The sequence below is a fragment of the Scyliorhinus canicula genome, chromosome 15 (genome assembly GCF_902713615.1).
Source record: "Scyliorhinus canicula chromosome 15, sScyCan1.1, whole genome shotgun sequence".
Classification (NCBI taxonomy): domain Eukaryota; kingdom Metazoa; phylum Chordata; class Chondrichthyes; order Carcharhiniformes; family Scyliorhinidae; genus Scyliorhinus; species Scyliorhinus canicula.
Window position 1 is genome coordinate 104826805 of NC_052160.1, and position 25576 is coordinate 104852380.

At 47.7% G+C, this 25576-nt stretch overlaps 1 protein-coding gene across 5 annotated transcripts in view; it reads right to left on the reverse strand.

Moving 5' to 3' along the window:
• Positions 1 to 25576, reverse strand: part of LOC119979037 (neuron navigator 1-like) — an 806372-nt gene that overhangs the window by 296327 nt on the left and 484469 nt on the right. Inside the window, exon 1 of one of the 5 annotated variants that reach the window (XM_038821012.1) lies at positions 18794 to 19202. The exons of the other annotated variants lie outside the window; for them this stretch is intronic. Within the exon in view, the coding sequence (XP_038676940.1) occupies positions 18794 to 18846 (53 nt within the window). The 5' untranslated portion in view covers positions 18847 to 19202. Of the gene's footprint in view, positions 1 to 18793; positions 19203 to 25576 lie in introns of those variants that run through there. 5 annotated transcript variants of the gene reach the window in all.

A 25576-nucleotide genomic window follows, 5' to 3' on the forward strand; every position in this document is an offset into this window, starting at 1 on the left:
GGCTGGAAAGAGGACATGCCCAAGGCAGGGCTGCCAGAATTGACAGTACGCATGCCACCCAGTTTAGAAGCCAAAGCCACCTCAGGCCCAGGTTTTACAAATCCACCAGCCTGAACAGGACAAAATAATACAGTTGAACTGTTTCACCAGCCCCAACGTTGTCCCAATTAAAATCAAGCTCCAGGTCAATGGTCATTCCATGGAAATGGAAGTGGACAAAGGAACCGCCGTTTCCATTATTTCAGGCGCCTCCGAACGGGCATCATGCCCCTGGGCCTGTAAGACACCAGGGCCTGGTTGGATATGTGTACGGGGGAACCTCTATGGATTATAGGAGCCACCATGACCCCAGTTACCCACGGGCAGCAGATGGCCAGATTCCTTTTGAGATCTCTGTACAAGGACCAGGTCCTAGTCTTCTGGACAGAGTCTGGCTCCAATGGATCCATTTGGACCAGCAGCTAATTTTCAAAATGGGAATTGATGGTCTATATTAGGTCATTGGAAAATACCGGAGGTATTTAAAGAAAACTATGCGATCCCCCCCATTACCTCTACTTGGATACAAAGTTAGTGGCCCATGAGCACAACTTCAAGCACCACCATGACACACACACTGCCAATGCTGACACCCCGAGTTGCCGACCACTACCCACAAGTTTGACCCCTCTATCAATAATGGAAGAAGTTATAATGACACTAAATTTCCCAGATACCCTGCCTCTATCCAGGAAACAAGTCCAGGTGTTGACCCATAAGGACCCCAAGCTGGCAAAACTGCGCCACATGATCTTCAGTGGTGGAATTTGAGGGCACCCCACAGAGGATATGAATCCGTTCATATCCAAAGAGCAATAATTGAGTGTGGAAAATGGCATCATTTCATGAAATGAAATGAAAATCGCTTATTGTCACAAGTAGGCTTCAATGAAGTTACTGTGAAAAGCCCCTAGTCACCACATTCCGGCGCCTGTTCGGGGAGACTGGTACGGGAATTGAACTGTGCTGCTGGCCTACCTTGGTCTGCTTTAAAAGCCAGCGATTTAGCCCTGTGCTAAACCAGCTAGCCCGAGTGGTCATCCCCCTCCCTGTTCAACACCCAATCTTGACAGGGCTAAACAACTGTCACCAGGGGACAAGATGAAGATTCTCATCAAGGGCTATGTCTGGTGGCCCGGGCTTGACATTGACATTGAGAATTTGGTGAAAGTGTTGTTTGTGTCAGGAGAAACAGAATTTCTCACCTTCGACCTTGCTGCATCTGTGGGAATGGCCAGGGAGACCTTGGGTATAGGTACATGCAGACTTCTCCGGGCCATTCACCAATCGAGGGGGAAAGGTGTAGTCAAGACAAGAGGCCCAGAAAATACATTTTGACCTTCAAGACAGAAGACACAGTTTATGTACGTAGCTCTGGAAATGGATCTCCTTGGATCCCAGGAGACATAGTGGAAAAGACTGGCCCCATTTTGTACAAGGTCAAGACTAAAGAGAAGACTATAAGGACCATCTTAGGACCAGGGCGCCGTCCCCTGTTGAAGCAATTCCAGACAGGACGATGCCATCAGTTTCCTTTGCAGTGGCCTCAAGCGGGGGACTCAGGGTCAGAAATGGAGACAGATGACTGACCCTCAGGTGGAGGTAAACGTCAAAGAGGAGCACCCATCAGTGACTCCATGCTAGGAAGTGATGATCCCACATCCGCTTTACACTCCCCTATCCAGCTCCACTGACGGCTGACCTGAGGCCGTGTACCAAGACGTGAAGGGAGCCTCATTGTTGCAGGAATGGGGGGAATGATATAGACTTGGGGTGAGGAGGGATGTGATAACCCTGCAGAGGACTATTGGGAATCACTAATCAATCTCCCTGTGGGTCATGCGCCAGGTGAACTCAACCTCTTCCTGCACAAGAATGAGTTTTATACAATTTAAAGTGGTGCATAGGATCCACACACTCAGGCCAGGGTGAGTGGGTTTTTCCCGGAGTTCTGGACTGATGCGAGAGGTGTGAGAGGGGTCCGGCGAACCATGCCCTTCTGTTCCGGGTGTGTGTGGAGTTGAAGAACTTTTGGGAGACGCTGTTTAGGATTGTAGGATTTGAGATGAGGCAAGACCCTCTATGGTGGTGATCATTGGGGTGTCGGAGGTGCTGGGGCTGTTGGAGGGGAAGGGGGTGAGATGTCATGACCTACACCTCTCTGATTACCCAGCTATGGATACTTTTCAATTGGAGGTCGGCTAAGCCACCGGCGTTGCAGAATGGTTGGGAGACATATACGAGTTTCTCAGGTTGGAGGAACTGAAATTCGCTCTGAGGGGATCAGAGGAGGGCTTCATGGCACGGTGGAGGCCGATTATGACAATATTTGTGGAGCTGTTTGTCATGGGGGGGGGACAATGGCAGGTGTGAATGGGGAAAATGTGCAAACTGTATATTCTGTTGGATGTTAAGGTTGTGTTATTATGTTCAAGATGTTTGGAATAAAATACCTTTTAAAAAAAAAATCAGTCCCTGCCACAAATATCATTTCCTGGCTACCAACATTAACCCTCTCTGTGGCAAGTATCCAAGGTCAAACCAAGAACATTAACAATCATGATGATGTATTGACCCCAGAATGAGCTTCCTGCCACATATCCACTTCATGGATTTTTATTCCTTCAGTTTTTAATAGTTACTGGATATTTAAAATACGTGCAACATAAATCTCAAAAAATACTTTTCCATTGTATTTCTTTTCTCTCTCCTCATCCAATTCTCTTTCCCACGGTTTATTTTTCTTTCTGTACCTGATTTGACATTGAAGATCGCCTATTGCTGAAACCCTCATCCACGCCTTTATTACCTCCAGCTAGACCTGACTATAATGCTCCCATGGCCGGCTTCCCATATCCCACCTGCCAAAACTCAAACTCTTCCAAAATTCTTCTGCTCATATCTTAAATTGCACAAAGTTCCGTTCACCCATTACACCTGCGCTCACTTACCTACATTGGCTCCCAGTTCAGCATTACCTTCATTTTAAATTCCTCATTCTTTTTAACTCTATCCATGGTCTTGCCCCTCCATTTCTCTCAAAGCTCCTCCAGTCCTACAATCGCCCAATCCTCCAGTTCTACAATCCTCCAAAGTACCTGCGCTGCTTCAATTCTGGCTGGTTGTGCACCCCCAACTTTAAACACTCAACCACTGATAGCTGTGCCTTGACCTGGATCAGCCGTAGTCCGTGGAATTTCATCCCTGACCCTCACTGCTTCTCCACCTCTCTTTCCTTCTTCAAGCTGTTCCTTATAATCTCCCTATATGGCTGAACATTTAGTCCTCTGTCCGAATAGTTCCTTATGTGGCCTGGTGTCAAATTGTTCAAAAGTGCTCCTGTAAAATGCCTTGAGTTGTTTTACTGTGCTCAAGATGCTATAAAGATGGACGTTCTTAAGTCACCACAGAAAGTTTTACTTATTCCACTCGAAGCACCATTTAATGATGTTATTTACTGCCAGAGAATATCTCAAAGCCTGAAAATGTTAAAATCTATTGAAAACATTATATTCATGGATTTTTATTCCTTCAGTTTTTAATAGTCACTGGATATTTAAAATACGTGCAATATAAATCTCAAAAAATACTTTTCCATTGTATTTATTTTCTCTCTCCTCATCCAATTCTCTTTCCCTCGGTTTATTTTTCTTTCTGTACCTGATTTGACATTGAATATGCCCAGCCCAATTTACACACTCTTATCATTCCTTGTGGTTTAACGTCATAATTTTCCCACATATGTAAAGGAGAGTCACCCCTGTTCAATGAGATCCTAGGCGGGATTCCCCCGAATCGGCGCGATGGCCCGCTGCTGGCAGAAAAATCGGCGTGAACCACTCCGGCATCGGGCTACCCGGAAGTTCTGGAATCCTCCGGCCCCGAAGGGACTAGCAGCGGCATGACGCCAATCACAACAGCGTCACCCGTCACAGACGCGCGCGGTGTCGCTGCACAAAAGACGCCACCGCTAGAGACTTGTCAAAATGGCCGCCTGCCGCTCAGCGCCGAGGTTCCAGGAGCGGGACATCGAGGCACTCCTGGATGCAGTGAAGGGAAGCCCTGTACCCCAGACACGGTGCAGGGCCGGACCACATGTCAGCTGGCATCTGTGGAGGGAGGTGGCAGAGGCCATCAGCAGCGTGGCCGTAACAGCCAGGACATGCAACCAGTGCCACAAAAAGGTCAATGACCTAGTCAGGGCAGCCAGGGTGAGTACCGCCCCCCCTCCCTCTCCCAGGATGGGCGGCTCAGCCCTAGCTGAAACCAACATGGCTGCACCCACTCATGCAGGCTGCATTGGCAGGATGGGTTGTGAACCTATGCCAAAATACACACAACCGCTGGTCTGCAAGTATATGTCCGCCTAACACTGTTGCCCTTTATCTCCGCACCTCTTCCCCCGCCAGGAGAAGAGCACTCATAACAACCGGGAGCATGAGAGGACCAGAGAGGGTCAACCTGAATTTCCCCCCCTCACCGTTCACGAGGAGAGGGCCCTGGACCTTGCAGGCGGACCCAAGGACCGGGAGTTTGCGGAAGCAGAGGTCGGGGGCGCATCACCAAGTGAGACCCCCACTGCGTTCCCCACATCCCCCCTATTCCCCCCATACCCCGCTACCCCCTTGCCCCTCCCCCCATCTGCATGTCTAACCATGCATGCTGTATTGTGTATTGCAGGACCAAACGTCGACCCACCCGTCCCTGTGCATGCCGACCGCCCCTAGGAGGTGCCAGGGCGCACACAAGACCTGGAACGACCAGGGCCATCAGACATACATCCAGTGCCAGGTCGCCTACGGAACAGGGACCAACGTGGTCCGTCAGGCATACGACCCCCCCCCACCCAGTGCCGGAGCGCCCATGGACCAAAGATAGACTCGGACCGTCATCTGGTGCCAGTGCGGCGACGCCATAGGGCCACATCCAGCAGCGGGGAGGGCAGCCACACCAGCAGTCCCGATCGACCCAGGACACTGACACACAGGACACCCACGCAAAGGAAACATCCACCCAGGACACCCACACACAGGACACCCGCTCACAGGACACACCCACCCAGGACACTGACACACAGCACACCACCACCCAGGACACATCCACCCACGACAGTGCCACACAGGACACGCAACGACAGGAGACGGACAGACAGGAAACACCACCCCAGGGGACACCGGACTTCGGGTCCGATGAGGACCATAATATTATGCCACTGCCATCTCCTATACCCTCCACCATCGCAGAGACACTCACCTCGGTTGGTCACTTTAGTGATGAGGCTTCTGGTACACTCACTGATGCGCACAACACCGCCATCCCGGTACAGCAGGTGGAGGTAGGAGCAGCCGAGGGGCCGGACAGTCAAGACGAGCCTGTCCCCAGCAGCCAGCTGCCGCACAGAGAGGTCCCGGGTTCCTGGAGTTACCACACCCACCCATAGACCCGATGCAGTCACGGACCCAGGGACGATCGAAGGGGGTGATGGCCGGCTTGCAGCACCTGCAGATGCAGGTGGAAGAGTCCACCCGTGTGCATGAGCAGCGAGTGGTGCCGGTCATGCGTGTCACCCAGGCCGACACCGCACGGGTGCCGTCCACGGAGGAGGCAATGGTGGAGGCGACGGTGTCAGATATGGGTCACAGTATGCAAGGCCTGGGGCTTTCCATGCAGGCGGCGTCCGTGGCCTGGGACGTGGCTGCCCTCTCACAGGAAGCCATGAGCCAGAGCCAGCTGCAGATCGCAACGGCACTCTATGCCATGGCGCAGTCCCAGCAGGCCATTGGTGAGGGCATTGGCACCGTTGCCCAGGTGCTGGCCAGCATTGCCTGGACACAAGCAGGGATGGCCAACTCCCTGAGCTCCATGGCTGCAAACCTGCAGACCCTTGTCGATACCAGGGTGGGCCTCCAGGACTGGCAGCGCCAGGTGCCGGGGGTGCATCGGATGGTGGAGCCGTTCACATCTCTAACCCATGGAGAGGCCCGGTAGCCATCGGGCACGCCGAGGGAGGAAGACCTCCCAGCAAGGGAGGTCCCGGAACACCGCAACACCTCAAACTCCCCACCCTTCCGTCCCAGGTGCATCTGGTGGGCAACGGGCAGAACAGGCTGGCAGCTCGCCATCCCGCCCGCCCAAGGCGCAGCCTGGCCCATCCAGGCCGAGCCGCCCCAGGAAACGGCCGCCAAAGGGGACCCTAGTCACAGGGTAGGAATCACAACAGTCCACTCCAGTTCTGCTGTACCATCTGGGGAACCACCTGGAGGGAGTCATAGGGCCTGTGAGGCCAAAAACTTAGACCTGAGTAAGTTGGCACGGGTGCAGGGCACAGTCAGAGGGGCTAGGGCACATGTATGAACTGTTTGTCCTTAAAAATCACTTTAACACCTACAGGAGTTGCGCCTGTGCACTGTCCAATGCGTGCAGGGGTGGGGTGTGAACGCCAGTGTGTGTGTGAGGGGTGATAGGACGTCGAGTTTAAGTGACTTTGCCCCTTCACCCGCCCCTTTGCTGGGCTATATTGTGGAGGATGCAGCAGACAACAACGATGTGGTCGACCCTCTCCGAATGGTACTGGAGGGCGCATCCAGAGCAGTGAGGCACCCGAAGCGCTTCTTTAGCAGCCCAAGGTACGTCTCGACCACACCCCTGGTTGCTGCATGGGCATTATTGTAGCGGGGCTCTGGGTCAGTCTGTGGCCTCCGTATAGATGTCATCAGCCACGCCCGCAACGGGTAACCCTTGTCGCCCAGCAACCAGCCCCTCAGCCGGGGGGGGGGTTTCCCTCGAACATGCCAGGGATGAACGATTGTGCCAATGTGAAGGAGTCATGCACACTGCCTGGATACCTGGTGCAGACATGCAGGATCTTCATCCTGAATGTTCATGTAGTGGTACCCCTTACTGTTCATGAACACGTCCCTGTTTTCCACGGGTGGCCGCATGGCGACGTGCACCCCATTGATCGCCCCCTGTACCATGGGTATCCTGGCCACGGCTGCGAATCCCGCTGCCCAGGCATTCTGGTGGGTGCGCTCCACAGGGAACGGGATGTAGTGCTCCGCATTGTCGTACAGGGGTCAGTCACTGCACGGATAGCGGTGCACCGATGCCTGGGAGATACCGGACACATCCCCACTCGGCGCCTGGAACGACCCTGTGGTATAGGCATTTAGGGCCACCGTCATCTTGGCGGCCACTGGGAGAGGGTGTCCACCCCCAGTCCCACGCGGTGCCTGGTGTGCCATCAGGTGGCATAAATGGGCGACGGTTTCCCGGCTCATCCTGGGTCTCCTCCAAGCGATGCCGGTACACACAGGGCCTCATCGGGCGTCTCTGCCGCCTCCCAGCTCCCAAAGGACAACATGACGAAGGGCGGCTCCCGCTACGGCGGCCAACATCACTGGGTGATGCCCAAACATCTGCAGGGGATGGGGGGAGACGACATGTCATCATTGTCCATACACCCCCTCCGCAGCCAGGTGCAATGGGCTGCATTTTTGCCACTGTTGCCAGCTGGCACCTGGCCAGGCAAATCCACCCCCCCCCCCCCCCCCCCCCATCCCCGGTACTCTCATCCCCAGCAACCTGATCCACAGCACTCCCATCCCCGGCACCCCCGATCCCGGGCACTCCCATCTCCGGCACTCCCATCCCCGGCCCTGGGTAGCATCCTCCACCGGCACCCGCAAGCCCCCACCCCGCCCGAGCCACCGGCACCCACAACACCCCCCCCCCCCTCTCCTCCAGCTGCCCCACGCCGACCCCTACCTCCTCGCTCAGCGGCGTCAGCCAGCACAACTGGTTGACGCCGTTTCACACCTACTTTGATTTACGCCGGCGTGACCATTGGCCACGTCGGCGGGACTGCGGCCCATTCGGGCCGGAGATTTGCAGCAAACCCGGAGTCCACTACGTCGCGCCGATTCTCGCCATTCTGCGAAGCGCGATTCCCGTCGGCGGACTTTTTCGGCGGCTGCAGAATACGGCAGCCGGCGACGGAGTGGCGGGACAGGATTCACGTCGCGCCCCGTGGATTCTCCGACCCGGCGGTGGGTCGGAGAATCCCGCCTCCGGAGTGCCATGCTTCACATGATGCAACATTATCAGCTCTCAGTTTCAGCAATTTGCTGTTCAAAATATTTAAAAACCTAAATGTGTGCAACTAATGGCTGATGCAATTAGATGAACTACTATGGCAACTTATGGCCCGATATTTCAGTGAACTCGATGTATGCAATTTTTTAACAATTCCGATGTCAAACACATCTTTTCCTGCATTTGTAAAATTCCACAGCTATTATTTGTCATATAAGAACAAAGGGCGCGATTCTCTGCAAATGCGGAGAGTCGTAAAGGCTGCCATGAAACTGGCCGTGTTTCACGGCAGCCTCCGCGCCCCCTCCCGGGACCCGATTCTCCCCCCCCGGTCGGGGCTAGCAGCGTGGCCCCGCGAAGCACGGCATCGCAGGCTTAGTGACCGTCGCTAAGCCCGCGCGCCAACGGTCACGGCGGCTGACGCGCACGATGACGTCAGCCGCGCATGCGCGGATTGGACGGCTCCAACCCGCGCATGCGCAGATGACGCCAACACGCATATGCGTCAAACCCGCACATGCGCGGGCTGTCATGCCACTCAGCCGCCCCGCGGACTGATCCTGCGGGGCGGCGGAAGAACAAAGAATGCGCGGGTTATGGACCCGCTGCCTGCGATCGGTGGGCACCGAACGCGGGCCCATGCCACCCTTGGCACGGCCGTGGTGCGGCCGTGCCAAACGGTAGCATGGTTGTCGGGAACGGCACTTTGCGGCCGTTTTCATGAACGGTGAGAGCAGGTGTGTTTCCGTTCGTGAAAACGGCCGTAAAGGCCTGGGAACTAGGCCCATCGGCTGGGGGAGAATTGCTGTTCGCCGGAAAAAAACGGCGAGCAGCGATTCGTGTCGTGGGGCGGCCGTGGGGGGGGGGGGGGGGGGGGGGGGGGGAATAGCGGGAGTTCGGGCAAAATGTCGGGAAGGCCCTCCCGCTATTCTCCGACCTGTCGTGGGCAGCGGAGAATCGCGCCCATAATACCTAGGAGCAGGAGTAGGCCATCTGGCCCCTCGAGCCTGCTCCGCCATTCAATGAGATCATGGCTGATCTTTTGTGGACTCAGCTCCACTTTCCAGCCCGAACACCATAACCCTTAATCCCTTTTTTCTTCAAAAAACTATCTATCTTTACCTTAAAAACATTTAATGAAGGAGCCTCAACTGCTTCACTGGGCAAGGAATTTCATAGATTCACAACCCTTTGGGTGAAGAAGTTCCTCCTAAACTCAGTCCTAAATCTACTTTCCCTTATTTTGAGGCTATGCCCCCTAGTTCTGCTTTCACCCGCCAGTGGAAACAACCTGCCCGCATCTGAAATGAAATGAAAATCGCTTATTGTCACGAGTAGGCTTCAATGAAGTTACTGTGAAAAGCCCCTAGTCGCCACATTCCGGCGCCTGTCCGGGGAGGCTGGTACGGGAATTGAACCGTGCTGCTGGCCTGCCTTGGTCTGCTTTAAAAGCATCTATCCTATCTATTCCCTTCATAATTTTAAATGTTTCGATAAGATCCCCCCTCATCCTTCTAAATTCCAACGAGTACAGTCCCAGTCTACTCAACCTCTCCTCGTAATCCAACCCCTTCAACTCTGGGATTAACCTCGTGAATCTCCTCTGCACACCCTCCAGTGCCAGTACGTCCTTTCTCAAGTAAGGAGACCAAAACTGAACACAATACTCCAGGTGTGGCCTCACTAACACCTTATACAATTGCAGCATAACCTCCCTAGTCTTAAACTCCATCCCTCTAGCAATGAAGGACAAAATTCCATTTGCCTTCTTAATCACCTGTTGCACCTGTAAACCAACTTTCTGTGACTCATGCACTAGCACACCCAGGTCTCTCTGCACAGCAGCATGCTTTAATATTTTATTGTTTAAATAATAATCCCGTTTGCTGTTATTCCTACCAAAGTGGATAACCTCACATTTGTCAACATTGTATTCCATTTGCCAGACCCTAGCCCATTCACTTAACCTATCCAAATCCCTCTGCAGACTTCCAGTATCCTCTGCACTTTTCGCTTTACCACTTATCTTAGTGTCATCTGCAAACTTGGACACATTGCCCTTGGTCCCCAACTCCAAATCATCTATGTAGATTGTGAACAATTGTGGGCCCAACACGGATCCCTGAGGGACACCACTATCTACTGATCGCCAACCAGAGAAGCACCCATTAATCCCCACTCTTTGCTTTCTATTAATTAACCAATCCTCTATCCATGCTACTACTTTACCCTTAATGCCATGCATCTTTATCTTATGCAGCAGCCTTTTGTGTGGCACCTTGTCAAAAGCTTTCTGGAAATCCAGATGTACCACATCCATTGGCTCCCCGTTATCTACTGCACTGGTAATGTCCTCAAAAAATTCCACTAAATTAGTTAGGCACAACCTGCCCTTTATGAACCCATGCTGCGTCTGCCCAATGGGACAATTTCTATCCAGATACCTCGCTATTTCTTCCTTGATGATAGATTCCAGCATATTCCCTACTACCGAAGTTAAGCTCACTGGCCTATAATTTCCTGCTCTCTGCCTACCTCCTTTTTTAAACAGTGGTGTCACGTTTGCTAATTTCCAATCCACCGGGACCACCCCAGAGTCTAGTGAATTTTGGTAAATCATCACTAGTGCATCTGCAATTTCCCTAGCCATCTCTTTTAGCACTCTGCGATGCATTCCATCAGGGCCAGGTGACTTGTCTACCTTTAGCCCCATTAGTTTGTCTATCACTACCTCCTTAGTGATAACAATCCTCTCAAGGTCATCACGTGTCATAACCTCATTTCTATTAGTCACTGGCATGTTATTTGTGTCTTCCACTGTGAAGACCGACCCAAAAAACCTGCTCAGTTCCTCAGCCATTTCCCCATCTCCCATTATTGAATCTCCCTTCTCATCCTCTAAAGGACCAATATTTACCCTAGCCACTCTTTTCTGCTTTATATATTTGTAAAAACTTTTGCTGTCTGCTTTTATATTCTGAGCAAGTTTACTCTCATACTCTATCTTACTCTTCTTTATAGCTTTTTTAGTAGCTTTCTGTTGCCCCTTAAATATTTCCCAGTCCTCTAGTCTCCCACCAATCTTTGCCACTTTGTATGCTCTTTCCTTCAATTTGATACTCTCCCTTATTTCCTTAGATATCCACGGTCGATTTTCCCTCTTTCTACCGTCCTTCCTTTTTGTGGGTATAAACCTTTGCTGAGCACTGTGAAAAATCGCTTGGAAGGTTCTCCACTGTTCCTCAACTGTTCCACCATAAAGTCTTTGCTCCCAGTCTACCTTAACTAGTTCTTCTCTCATCCCATTGTAATCTCCTTTGTTTAAACACAAAACACTAGTATTTGATTTTACCTTCTCACCCTCCATCTGTATTTTACATTCCACCATATTGTGATCGCTCCTTCCGAGAGGATCTCTAACTATGAGATCATGAATCAATCCTGTCTCATTACACAGGACAAGATCTAGGACCGCTTGTTCCCTCGTAGGTTCCATTACATACTGTTCTAGGAAACTATCGCGGATACATTCTATAAACTCCTCCTCAAGGTTGCCTTGACCGACCTGGTTAAACCAATCGACATGTAGATTAAAATCCCCATGATAACTGCTGTACCATTTCTACATGCATCAGTTATCTCTTTGTTTATTGCCTGTCCCACCATAACGTTACTATTTGGTGGCCGATAGATTACTCCTATCAGTGACTTTTTCTCCTTACTATTCCTGATTTCCACCCAAATGGATTCAACCTTATCCTCCATACCACCGATATCATCCCTAACTATTGCCCGGATGTCATCCTTAAATAACAGAGCTACACCACCTCCCTTACCATCCACTCTGTCCTTCCGAATAGTTTGATACCCTCGGATATTTAACTCCCAGTCGTGACCATCCTTTAACCATGTTTCAGTAATGGCCACTAAATCATAGTCATTCACGATGATTTGCACCATCAACTCATTTACTTTATTCCGAATACTACGAGCATTCAGGTAAAGTACACTTATGTTGGTTTTTTTACCTCTGTTATTTGGGCGTGTTCCTCAGCGGCCCACCATTGGCTGGTGTCAGGTCTTCTGGTCCGGCTGCTATTAATGGGATTTCCCAGGGAATCCACCCCACGCCTTTGGGAAGCCCGTGGCGGGGGTTAGCAGCTGGCGGGAGTGGAAGATCCTGCCGGCGTGAACGGCCGAATAAATTTGCCCTTTATCTGAGCAACAAATGTTTCCTTCACAACGTACGTGATCAAAATTGCGGGGGGGGGGGGGTGGGGGGGCAATGTTAGCTTGTTCATACTACACAAAACAACAGATGGCTGGATGGGGATGGGGGAGGGGGCAGGGGGGAGTTGAATTACAGATTTGTGCGGATTCGTATTGATCTGTGGTCTGGTAGGTTTACTGTTCATAATCACTTCAAAGCCAGTTCAGGTCGGAGGCACATGCTTGTAATTTTCTCTCATCTCTGCTCTGTGTGAGCATAAGTTTCCTATTTAATTGCGAAGTTTCAGTGCCTTTACTCAAGTGACATTTTTTGTAAACCGAATAAATTATTTTTGGCGATGTGCATATTATATGCAAAATACATTTTTTTTGCAAATAGTTTGTGTATTGTTTAGATTGTTACTTCCATCTCTGCTTTTAAAGTTGTTACAAATAAAAAGTAACATGCAAATCCACCCCTGCTTAGCTTCTGCTTTCATCCAGGCAATTTAGAAGTGAAAGTGAGGCACTTCTCTGCAGAGAAAGAGAGAGAGAGAGAGGAAGGAAAACAAATCAAGGTAACTCGCTCCAGGTCATTGGTGCAAGGCACAAAGCTGGAATGGCAACTCAGATGGCTCACCTTTCATCTGGAGAGGGGATAGTGAATGGAACAGGAAAATACAGAAAACATGATGTGGCCAGGGTTACAATAATTATTAGAATTGAGTTTAACACATAGAATGGATAGGAAAAGGCTTAAGCAATTAAATGATTACGATTGAGACTGCACATTATACAAACACTACATTTAAATTATAAAATAAATCAGCTGCTTACATTTCAAAAATCTGAAATAATTTTAAACTGAATGCAAATTAAGGAATGATCTTCTTGTTGGTATCAAATGCAATTGAGTATTACCACTGTCGAAATAGTGCAGAAGACACCTTTCATTGTGAGTAATCTCACATGTGAGTAGACTCAAAAACAGCTTCTTCCCCACTGTCACCAGACTCCTAAATGACCCTCTTATTGACTGACCTCATTAACACTACACCCTGTATGCTTCAACCGATGCCGATGCTTATGTAGTTACATTGTATATCTTGTGTTGCCCTATTATGTATTCTCATGTATTTTCTTGTATTTTCTTGAATTTTGTTTAATTCCCTTTTCTTCCATGTACTGAATGATCTGTTGAGTTGCTTGCAGAAAAATACTTTTCACTGTACCTTGGTACACGTGACAATAAACAAATCTAATCCAATCCAATCCCCTACTGTCAGATTGGTTCAGAAATAATCCGAGAATCCCTACAGTGCAGAAGGAGACCATTCAGCCTTCGAGTCTGCATCGACCATCCGAAAGAGCACCCGACTTAGGCACAGTCCCCCACCCTATCCCTGTAACTCCATAACTCCACCTATCCTTTGGACTCTGAGGGGTAATTTTTTAGCATGGTCAATCCACCTAATCTGCACACCTTTGGATGGTGGTAGGAAACTGGAGCACCCGGAAGAAACCCATGAAGACATGGGGAGAACATACAAACTCTCCAGTCACCCGAGGTTGGAATTCAACCTGGGGCCCTGGCGCTGCGAGGCAGCAATGCTACCCATATTGTCCCATCATACAGGTTTAAATCACATTGCTATTCCATTTCAAAAGGTAGCATTTGTGTACCTACACAGCATGGATTTCAACGCGGTTCAAAAAGGCAGCTCACCACCACCTGCTCAAGGGCAATTAGGAATGGGCAATAAATGCTAGCCGAGCCAGTAAAGCTCACATCCCATGAATGAATACAAGAAAAAGCTCAGAGCTCCTCCAAAAATATTCATTATTCATGGTTGCGCTCTTCAACAGCTGTTTTGTTTCCATTTTGGACTTCAATCCTTCTTGAAATGGTTAATGTTTTCAATTATGTCATGTGATATCCTCACATACATCAATTCCAACAAAGTAACATTTATATTACCCTATCTTGAATCAGAAACATGCTGTATAAACATACACTTCTTTTAATTGCAAGGAATTAGATGTTGGTTTTGGCAAAATGTCAACATAATGTTCTCGAAGAATATAAATCTGAAATTACTACTACTGTAGATCAGATTTGAGTACGTGAATCTGATTGTCTGCAGTCACCACCACATAAAGTTCATACTGCTGGTTAGTTAAATTACCCAAAACAAAACAGAAAGTTCTGTTTCATCCGCAGCGTATACTAGGAGTCATTACACTTAATACTGAAATTATTACAACTATTAGCTCTTTAGCTCTATGTTATGAGAAGAGTGTGGCATAACAAGGCAAAGCTGTTAAAGGATGAGAATGTGCGCAATGCAAATGTTTATTTATCCAGCCGCAGCCTTTTTGTGCATCGCCTTATACTTATATGGGGAGGGGTCAAGGAGACGGTAGCAAGAAAATAATACAGAAAGATTAAAATGTCTATGACTGGTTTAGCTCACTGGGCTAAATCTCTGGCTTTTAAAGCAGACCAAGCAGGCCAGCAGCACGGTTCAATTCCCGTACCAGCCTCCCCGGACAGGCGGCGGAATGTGGCGACTAGGGGCTTTTCACAGTAACTTAATTGAAGCCTACTCGTGACAATAAGCGATTTTCATTTCATAACTAGAGCCAGTGTGTTTTAGTCAGAGTATTTATTGTTGGTTATTAAACTTTATCAGGCCTGCTATCTCCCCAATCAATTATGACACTTCAGGTAGCATTACGGTAATCATTGTTGAGAGACGCAAGAGCAACTGTGACCTTCAGGTCACACAGGGTCAGAGGGTGAGCGAACTAAGGTGCAGAGGGAGAAAGTGGAGAGTGGAAAATACAGACAGACGATGGAAGAGACAGAAAAAAGGGAATGGGAAAGAGAGGAGGAAATGGTGGAAAAAAAGGGGAATGGGGAAAAAAGAGCAAAGGACGATGGAAGGTGGTGAAGGAAGGGCATTGCAGTCGATGGAAGGAGGGGGTGAGGAGACAGTTGAGGGGGTGCTGACAAAAGACACAGGTGATGAAGGGACATATGTGTGGCTGGTGGGATGTGAGGGTGGAGCTGAAAAACATAACAGAGGATAAACAGCAAAGGATAAAGAGAAGCCTCCAAGAAGGAAAAAAACAGTAAAACTGGTCTGAACTGGCCTTGTATACTTTAAAATGGAACACCTGTAAAATGGGAAATATGGATACTGTTTTTTTTACTTCTGGGCTCAAATACACCTATTCACTGACTGAGGAGGTGGTTTACCTGGAAAATATGCTCGGCAGGAAGGGGGGAGAGGAAATATTCAGCTGGCAGAGGACAGAGTACTGGGAGTACAGAGATTTTCAACTTAACATTTGCAGTCAATTAGGCTCTGAGTGCTGGCTTATGGAGTTTCAACCAATGGATACTTTGAAGCTCATTAAACTAAAGGAGATACCACTCACATGTCTACAGAAAAGAAAGGAATGAAAAATAATCAAAATTAGAGAGCTTGGACTCTTCCAGGGCTGTTGCCCTCTGAAATAAAAACAGAAAATGCTGGAAAGACGCAGCAGGTCTGGCAGCATCTGTGGAGGGAGAAACAGAGTTAATATTTCCAACATTTTCCGTTTTGCAGAAATAAAAATGTTCCCAAGAAAACCGAGTAACTACAGTGGTGAGTGCAATCATCCAAGTAGCAATCTTCTTCTTGGGCAATCACTCGCTAATGAGTATGATTGTCCACCTCAGAAACTCTGTGTTACTGGTCATGAGTTCTGTGGACCCTTGAATGGATGGTGAGCCCGATTCTAGAGCCGCACCTTCGACAGCATGCTCGGCAGGTGCTTCCGGGAGGTGTGATCGGTCCTTGGAATGTAGATTGCTGGTATTCCTTTCTCAGGGGCTTTCTGGACCACCTTTGCTCAATAGAATATTCAAGCCTCTCCACCATAACAAGGTGGCAATTCAAGGAAAGGCCAAGGAGAAATAGTAATTGGGTCACCGAGGAGTCTGAGCAGGAGAGACAGTGTGCAGTGGGTTGACAGGGAGACCTGGAGCAGGAGACAAACCGTTTCATAGTGGCGAGCTAGTGGAGGAGCAACAACAATAGTGCAGTGGTGTGGGGTCAGGGGGCAGAAAGAGCAAACTGGTTTTGATGCATTAGAGTTATGGTTGGGAAAAATCATTCATACAGGTTAGGAATGATCAGCAACAGAGAGTACCTTTAACTTTGCAGCAGCAGACAAACAAAGTGACAGGCCGAAAGTTCATTATGGTGCTCAGTAGGGATCGTGGCGTGCCGATCCATCATAACACCGGCAATGGAGGGCTCATGAACATTAAAATACTGACATGTTTGTTTCAAACACTAGCTTTCGGATCACTGCTCCTTCCTCAGGTGAAGGAGCAGTGCTCCGAAAGCTAGTGTTTGAAACAAACATGTTGGACTTTAACCTGGTGTTATAAAACTTCTTACTGTGCTCACTCCAGTCCAATGCCGGCATCTCCACATCATGGTTAAAATACTGGGCAAAAGGCATCCATGGAATGAGTCCATAGACCACCGGTTGAATAAGAAACATTTCTGCAAAGATATAACTTTACTCAATGTACATCTGGGAATTATAAATATAGGGCATCAGAGATGACTCAGGACTTTATCAACTGAATAGCTGAGTCACAAAATGATGGTTCGGGCAATTTTCAACTGTTGGACGACAGCCTCTCATCTGAAAAATGGGCACTAACAATTGAAAACAAAGGAGGAGGAGGAATTTAGCTTCTCTATTGATGCCTGCTGCAATTTTCAGATCTGCAAATGGTTGAGAGCACATCTGCCTGCAATGGTTAGAAATCTGCATAAATGCACAAATGGGGTCCTACTGCAATTTCCAGGTATAAATAGAACCATAGAACAACCCCAGCACAGAAGGCCTTTCGGCCAATCATGTACATACTGACTCTCTGAAAGAGCAGCTCAGCTAGTTCCACACTTGGCCTGCCTTTTCCCCGTAATCCTGAAATTCACTTCTCTTCAGATATGTTATCCAAATCCCTTTTGAAAGCTAACTGAATCCTCAGGCAGGACATTCCAGATCCTCAGCATGGAAACATTTTTCCTCATATCGTTTCTGCTTCTTTTGCTGAATGGGTTGACCTTACACAACACAAACTTCATCCATTTGTCAGGTAATGACTAGTGAGCAGCGTTTTAAGATAAAAGAGATGCACAACAACATTTCTAATTTTAACTCCCATAGAGACAGCTGCAAGGGTCCAACAACATACCACAGTAAGGCTCCCTAACTGTGGCCAGCTCCTCTCACCCCAGACCTGACCTGCAGGTTTACTGTGAACCCGGCCCATTTTCTACCCTCTCAGCTCCTTGTCTACATCTTTCGAAAAACTATTTCATGTGACGTGGGCATCGCTGGCAAGAGCAGCAGTTCGACTCACTTCCTGCACTGATACGCTCAGCTTTCCAGTACAGAAAGAGATTGTGTGCCATTTAAAAATGATGCCATGATCCTCTGATCCCCCAATCTGCCGTCCGGAACCCCCCCCCCCCCCCAAATCAAACACAACCACTTACCAACTAGGGGGTCCTCAGGCCCCCACACCACTCTTGATAAGAGCAGGGCCCGATCCCTGGCACGCGGGCAGTTCCCATGCCAGCTTGACAGTGCCACCTGGGCATCCTGGCAGTGCCAGGGTGGCAGTGCCAAGGTTCCTGAGTGGCAGTAGTGCCAGGGTTCTAACCTGCCCAGAGCCCGACTGCCCGGATGCCTCTGACCACCTGGGAGACCCCAAGTGCCGTAATGCCTGGGCCACATTTGTGGAAACCAGTGCTAAATGGCTCCACGACAGGATCTCCAAGACAAGGACGTTCGATCCCACGCCCTGAGTAACTCCAGCGCAGCATATTCAAGTGAGACTAACTACTCACTTGAATATTCAAAACTGGATCACGCCAATTGAGGGCAAGATCCAGATCGTGACGCCTCGCGCGAGAGATCTCGCAAGAAATAATGAGCATCGTAAATCTTGCAAGAAGCTTCTTGCTTTAGCGGCTTCGTCGTGTCCTGGGTCAGTCACTCAAATACAAATTATTTACAGTTCAAAATATTGTGTTAACTCCTTTCATCATTTTCTTTTCACAATTTATAATATTTTTGTGAAATTATTTTCACACCATCCTCTCAACAGAGCAGACAGAAGTTAAGTTATACCTCACCATGCAAGTTTTATTAGAAAAAGCCAGTGTTGCTGTGGACATTGTGCCAATTTTTGATCATCTGCTGTAATATTGAGTTTCAAAGGATTGCAATACAATGCACAGAGCACATTTTGATGAATGCATTCAACAGTATTCAATGAGGGATCCCTAGAAGCACTCTGAGCCAAGTCAGCACAGAGCAAGTGCTGGAGCTTTCAAACAAAGCTGAAACAGAGCATTCAAGGTTATCTTACCTGGAATTCAAATGCATTGTCCGGCTCATCTTCGCTAAAGGAAAGTGCATCATTTTATCGATTACAACGTTAGACTTTCCTCAGTCGGAACGCGGAATTACTATTCATTAACAAGCATAGAGTTAGGCCTAATCACATCCATTCGCCTGCTCCACAATCAGAAAATGAGGCACATGGGGAAGTGCAACTTGAGCTGCTCCTAGTCACTCCCTTTGATAGCTTTCAGCTGCAGTTACAGACATAAATTCAAAACAGCAGACTGACCAGCAAATTTTCAATCCACCCTCGAGCATAAATGAATTGCTGTTCACCCACTAATAACGTTTCTGATTCTTTTCTTTTTGGTCAGTAATGCTGGATCTTCAACATAAGAATAAAAATCGACTTAAAACCAAAAATACATCGTCAGCCAATGAATTGACACTTCTGTCTGCTGAGACATCTGTGTTCATTGAACCAGTGTGGCTTCTTCTGGGAGTACAGTCTCACCCCTGACCAGCAAAATAACATTTTCCTCGGATCCTTTTACTTCAGTTGAAACAAAGTTAGTCTTTGTAACCAGAACGTGTTACTGCTTTGTGAGCCAAAACACGCTCTCGTTAATAAAATGAAAGGGGCAAAAATAGCAAGGTTCTCCATAGTGAATCAATGGGAAGCAAAAAAAAATAAAAATGGAAGACATAAACACGATCTGCTCCAAAATGGCAGAAAATAGATTCTTTTTATTGACTGATGCAACTGAATTTGGATGAAATTATTTGAAGTGACTTTCAAAATAGCTTGAGTGAGGGATTCCACCCCCCCCCCCCCCCCCCCCCCCCCGTCTGCACAACGCTGCACACTTTTCTACATTGTAGGTTAGTCTTTTTATACTCCAGTCATTAGTCTATCTCAAAACAGTTCACATTATTGCTTTGTTTTGAAGCGCAGTGACTATGTTGGTGAATTATGCAATTGGCCTGTGCCACACTGCCACAATCTGACAACCATCGGATAAACGGGACAGCAAAAAGCAACCCACATCAACAAATAAAAAATGGGGGAGGGGAAGGAAGAGTGATTTAACAGTAAGCAGAGAAATAAGAAAGCAGTGATGATTAATGAAAGCCATAAAAATTAATGTAAATGAAAAAGAGAGTCGTATGTCAGAAAGAAAGATAAAGGCCAAAAAAGGGGAAACTAGTAATGAGAACCACATTTTCACAAACACAATAAAAGGGAAAATGGCTTGCCTTGCCCTTACCAAAGTTATTGCCTCTTAATTGAACAACGTTTCACAATCTCATCATACCTTCGAAAGACTAGCAACATCACCACATCTAGATGCAATCAGAATTAGCCATGCATTGATAAAGATGATGGGCGCGATTCAACCAAAACATTTTGAAGTGCCATTTTGGGAGAGTTTGACGGAGTGCTTCTCGTTTTTTTGACTGAGACTTAGGGGCAGCACGGTAGCATTGTGGATAGCATAACTGCTTCACAGCTCCAGGGTCCCAGGTTCAATTCCTGGCTTGGGTCACTGTCTGTGCGGAGTCTGCACATCCTCCCCGTGTCCGCGTGGGTTTCCTCCGGGTGCTCCAGTTTCCTCCCACAGCCCAAAGATGTGCAGGTTAGGTGCATTGGCCATGATAAATTGCCCTTAGTATCCAAAATTGCCCTTAGTGTTAGGTGGGGTTACTGGGATAGGGTGGAGGTGTTGACCTTGGGTAGGGTGCTCTTTCCAAGAGCCGGTGCAGACTCGATGGGCCGAATGGCCTACTTCTGCACTGTAAATTCTATGTAAATCTATGTAAAGGTACACAACTATTCAATCACACCTTCGTCATTTTTGCGGTCCTTGGGGAGTTTCTACCCGGTCAAGCCCACACTTAGAAATGTTTTTAACACTGGGGAGCTGAACACTTCGATGTGACCAGCTCCTCATGGTGCCATTTGGACTGGCCCACTGTTATAACCCTATAGGAGGTCCAGGGATCTGCAACATCAGAGTCCCTATGGCCTAACCTGAATATGGTCTATCCAGAGGAGGGGGTGGGGCTAACCCCCCTTTTCCTAGGAGTGCTGGGATATGAATACCCCAACCCAGGTGTGGATCGTGTGCGGGAGACCCTTTGGGGAGTAGGAGGAGTCTATAGTAACCTGAATAAAACCAAATTTTTCAACAGACATTGCATCTGAGTTGTTGCTTGCCTTAGACTTTACACCCACAAGATTGAAATCGAACATGTTCACTAACCATGAGCCTGAATAAGATTGAATACATCAATAAACACTGAATATTTCATAACGAGATATAGAAAATGCTTCAACAGGCATATATTAATAGAACTGTCAATTTCAGATGGTAAAATCAAAATAAATAATTACACTTAATTGGACGCAGAGGGATGCACGGCTATCAGTCAATATTGTGGGCAATCAGCACACAGCTCACTTTGCTAGCCCTTGTTTTAAGTGCGTATCACTTTAGTAATAGCAGTCAGTAAAAAACTAGGCGAGTAGAAACCAGTGGAATTTGGCAACCCTGCACACGGACAATGATCATCAAAATGTCTTGTGGGCTGCATTCAGAACCCTCATGAGTCGCATGTGATCTCCGTGTGTGGGGTGCCCACCACTGATCTAGAAGGGTAAGGGCAGTAGACGGTTGGGAACATCACCACCGCCAAGTTCCACTCCAAGCCACCTATCATCCCGATGTCATATCGCACTCCCTTCACTGCCACTGGGAACTTCCTCCCCAATAGCACTGTGGGTGTACCTACACCTTATGGACTGCAGGGGTTCAAGAATGCAGCTCACCACCACCTTCTCGAGCAATTAGGGATGGGCAACAAATGCTGATCCAGCCAGCAAAGCCCATATCCCAGGGACAAATAGAAAATGTTAAAATAAGTTGCGTGTGTATTAAGCAGATATTAGATTCCTTTAAGTACCTATTGCAAAATCATTCTAATTTGCTCCTATATCAATGCATGCTATCTCTGACTATATTTGGATTCAGTGATGTCTCTAAAATCTTTATTAAATATGTGTTCTGTAAGAGATTCTTTAATTGTGTACAATAATTCATTAAAAGCATTTTTAATTCAAAAATACTGGACTTGCTAAGATAAATTATTTTCAATTGGCAATTGGCAACCTTCTACTGTTAATTGTAAACACAGGCATTGGACATAGAATTTTTATATTTAACACTAATAAACTTTATTACTATAACAGGAGTTAATATGGCACACAAGACAAAAATATATCAGATTACCATTAATCAGTGGGCTACACAACAGCTAAAGCTGTTTCTCAAGGAACAGCGTGCACTTAAACTAAATACAAAAGCCTAAAATGAATAAGAAAATAACCCATGACTTGAACAAATTAGCTCTAGTTTCTCCATGTTACATTCAGAGATTCCTACATCAATAACAGTATGAATTTACAGTAATTGCGGTAATTTATATGAAGTGTATCTTGAATAATGTCATAGTCTGTTTGAATCATGTTACTTAACAGTATTAATATCCTGATGATGCTTACATGAAGGAGAAGTGGACGAAAGCATTTACATATATTATCCCCCACTTAATGGCAGCATAGAAGTAGAGTTGAAATATTCAATTCAGTATTTATGCAAAGTAAAGGCCTCACTTTTAAGAGCAGAGTAACAGCGGGACTAGTAATCCTGAGATCCAGCTGGTAGACACTGAGGACACAGGTTGAAATCCCACCTTGGTAGATGGTGGAATTTCAATTTGATTAGTAAAATCCAGAATTGAAAGCTAGTCTCAGACACAGATTCGGAATTCAAAGAATATACAAATCCAAAAAGAAAAACCCGAAACGGATTAGCTCTAACTGGTGGGGCTATTCTCAATGTCAGTGAGGACTGAACTAACCCTATTAACCATATCTATCCACCCTGCACCCTGATCCAGGTCCATTTGTCTTCTTCAAAAATGAGAGAGCGGGTGAACTCCAGTCACCAGGGACGAAATTCTCCGACCCCCAGCAGGGACGAAATTCTCCGACCCCCAGCAGGGTCGGAGAATCGCCTGGGGCCGTCGAAAAACCTGCCCCCGCCGTGGCAGAGATTTTCCGCCACTTGGGAATTGGCGGGGGCGGGGATCACGCCACTCCGATCGGCGAGGCCCCTGCGGCGATTCACCGGCCCGCGATGGGCCGAACTCCCGCCGCTGGGAGGCCTCTCCCACCGCCGAGGTTTGAACCACCTCTGGTGGCGGCGGGATCGGCAGCGCGACCGGGCCCCCAGGGTCCTGGGGGGGGGGGGGGGGGGGGGGGGGGGGGGGGGGGGGCGATCAGACCCCAGGGGGTGCCCCCACAGTGGCCAGGCCTGCGATCGGGACCCCCCTATCAGGGGGCAGGCCAGTGCCCTGGGAGCACTCTTTTCCTCCGCCGCCACCAAGGCCTCCGCCATGGCGGAAGCGGAAGAGAAACCCACAGCGCGCATGCGCGAACCGGCGAAAGCCTTTCGGCCAGCCCCGCTGCCGGGCGGCGGGCCTGAAAGGCCGCTGGCGCCGGTTTTTGCGCCAGTCGGCGGGGTGCCAACCGCTCCGGCACGGGCCTAGCCCCCAAAGGTGCGGAGAATTCCACACCTTTGGGGAGGCCCGACCCCGGAGTGGTTGGTGCCACTCCCCTACGCCGGGACCCCCCGTCCCGCCAGGTAAGTCAGAATCCTGCCCCGGTTTGTAAATTTAAACACAATTATTTTTAGTACTAACAATAACTAATTAAATAGGCAGCAAATACAACTGGTTAACTATCAACTAATTCCTTCGCCCCCCTTTAACTCACCCTACCATCTACATACATATAAGACAGACTAACACAGATGGGAAAGAGGGGTGTAAAGAAATCACTAAAAGTAAAAGAACAAAGTCTCTGTTTCAGATGGACATCTGGTTAGATTATTTTAGTTTAGGCCTTCAGTTTGGATGTTATTGCTTCTTTGGCCAAACCAATGGCCACCAGCTAACCAATCGAACCAAATCCTTCTGACCTCTCAGGTGCTCATAAAGTTTGAGTTCTTCTGTTCAAAATCTAATCTTCACAGCACAGTGTACTATTTTGCCACTGTCATAATATCCACTCATGTATATAATGTGAGGCAGACAGGCAGTGATTGACACATAGGATGACCAATGAACACACAACACAGAACAACCAATCACCAGACAAGACACCATCTCTATAAAGCCCACAGGGCATTAAGACTCCCGCTCTTTTCGGGACCCAGACACTGAGACAGTCAGAGTGTACAATTCAGTGGACATTATTGCCATGTGGTAGCTAATAGGTCAGTAAGTGGTCGTCAGTAGGACTAGTAGAGTGTCAACCCACAGCTGAACATGTACAGCAGTTCATAGTTTAAATAAAACAGTGTTGGATCATCTCCGGTGTCAGACGTTTATTTCTAGCCTCCCTGCATCCAGTTGCAGTCAACATCGAATCAACCCGCCTAACACATCAGCCACTTTTGCATTCCTCACTTCCTCTCCTTGACTTCAATATCCAGTGAATCAAAAAATGATTATGACAAATTAAAAGAAATGGGAAGTAAGAGAATGAATAGGAAGGACCCTTAAACGTTGCACACAACACCACCAAGTAAAGAGCTCGTTAAGCAGCAACTCAGCCACTGTGAGCTGGGTCCCACACCCACCCACTCCAAATGTCACAAACAAACAAGGATTTTAGCATTTTATCTTGGCTCTTTCTCTCGAAAAGACCAAGCAGGAATTTCCAGGGACATGGCACAAGCCATGTAGGCCAAGAAAAAACAAGTATGAAATGTGCATCAGAATGAAATGGTGGATTAAAAGATAAGCAGAGCCGGAGTTTGCGAAAACGCATCTGCTCCCACCTGCCGTTTTTGGCAGTGCCCCTTGAGGGCAAGGTAATTTTTTATATTCCCATCTCCAACCTGGTTAAATATAATGTAAACTCAGTGACGCATATATAATTAAGTACTATACAATTCATGATTGGCAGCGCAGTATCACAATAAAATTATTCCTGGAAACATTTTTAGTTACAGCTCCCCCACAGAGCATTTTAATTTTGGTTATGGATGGTCTGCAGACCAACAAAATTGATACCACTTAAAACCAAATGCTGAAAATGTGATCAATTTTATATTATAATTCACCGATGAATAGCAAATGTACTGATGGATTACTATGGTTTGCCACAATGTAACATGTCCATCATTTCGTTCAGATAACTTCTCCTTTTTCAGAAAATGTTGTGGCCTATATATTTCTGTGTACGGTGTAAGGGAATCCACTCTCCAAATTTTAATTCTAATGCCACCAAAGGCTCCTTTTGTCTCAACACTGGGGGATTGTACTACTGTGAGCCAACTGGCAGGAGCTCACGTGAATATAACTGCAGCTGTTCACCCACAAATGTACATCAGTGAAAAGCTACTTAACCCTTTGAGAACTTTGGTAGTTTATGTACCATTGGTGCACTGTCGAATGCTTCTGCACCAGATCTTTGGCGGTATGATTCAAAATATTTCAAAAATATTCCTAATATTGAGTGAAAAATAAATCATCAATGTATTTAGTACTGACTGCATGACAAATGACTGATGACCCCTGGTGTTTTCTGTGGCAGCAACAGCCACTTAACCCCATTGATGTCGAGCAGTATTGTGCCTAATGACGCCATATTAAAGAATTGACAAGCACTGGCACTTCAGTATTTATTTGTGCATTGTTAAAATTCCTTTGAACAGTTATGCTGAATGCTACATCATGA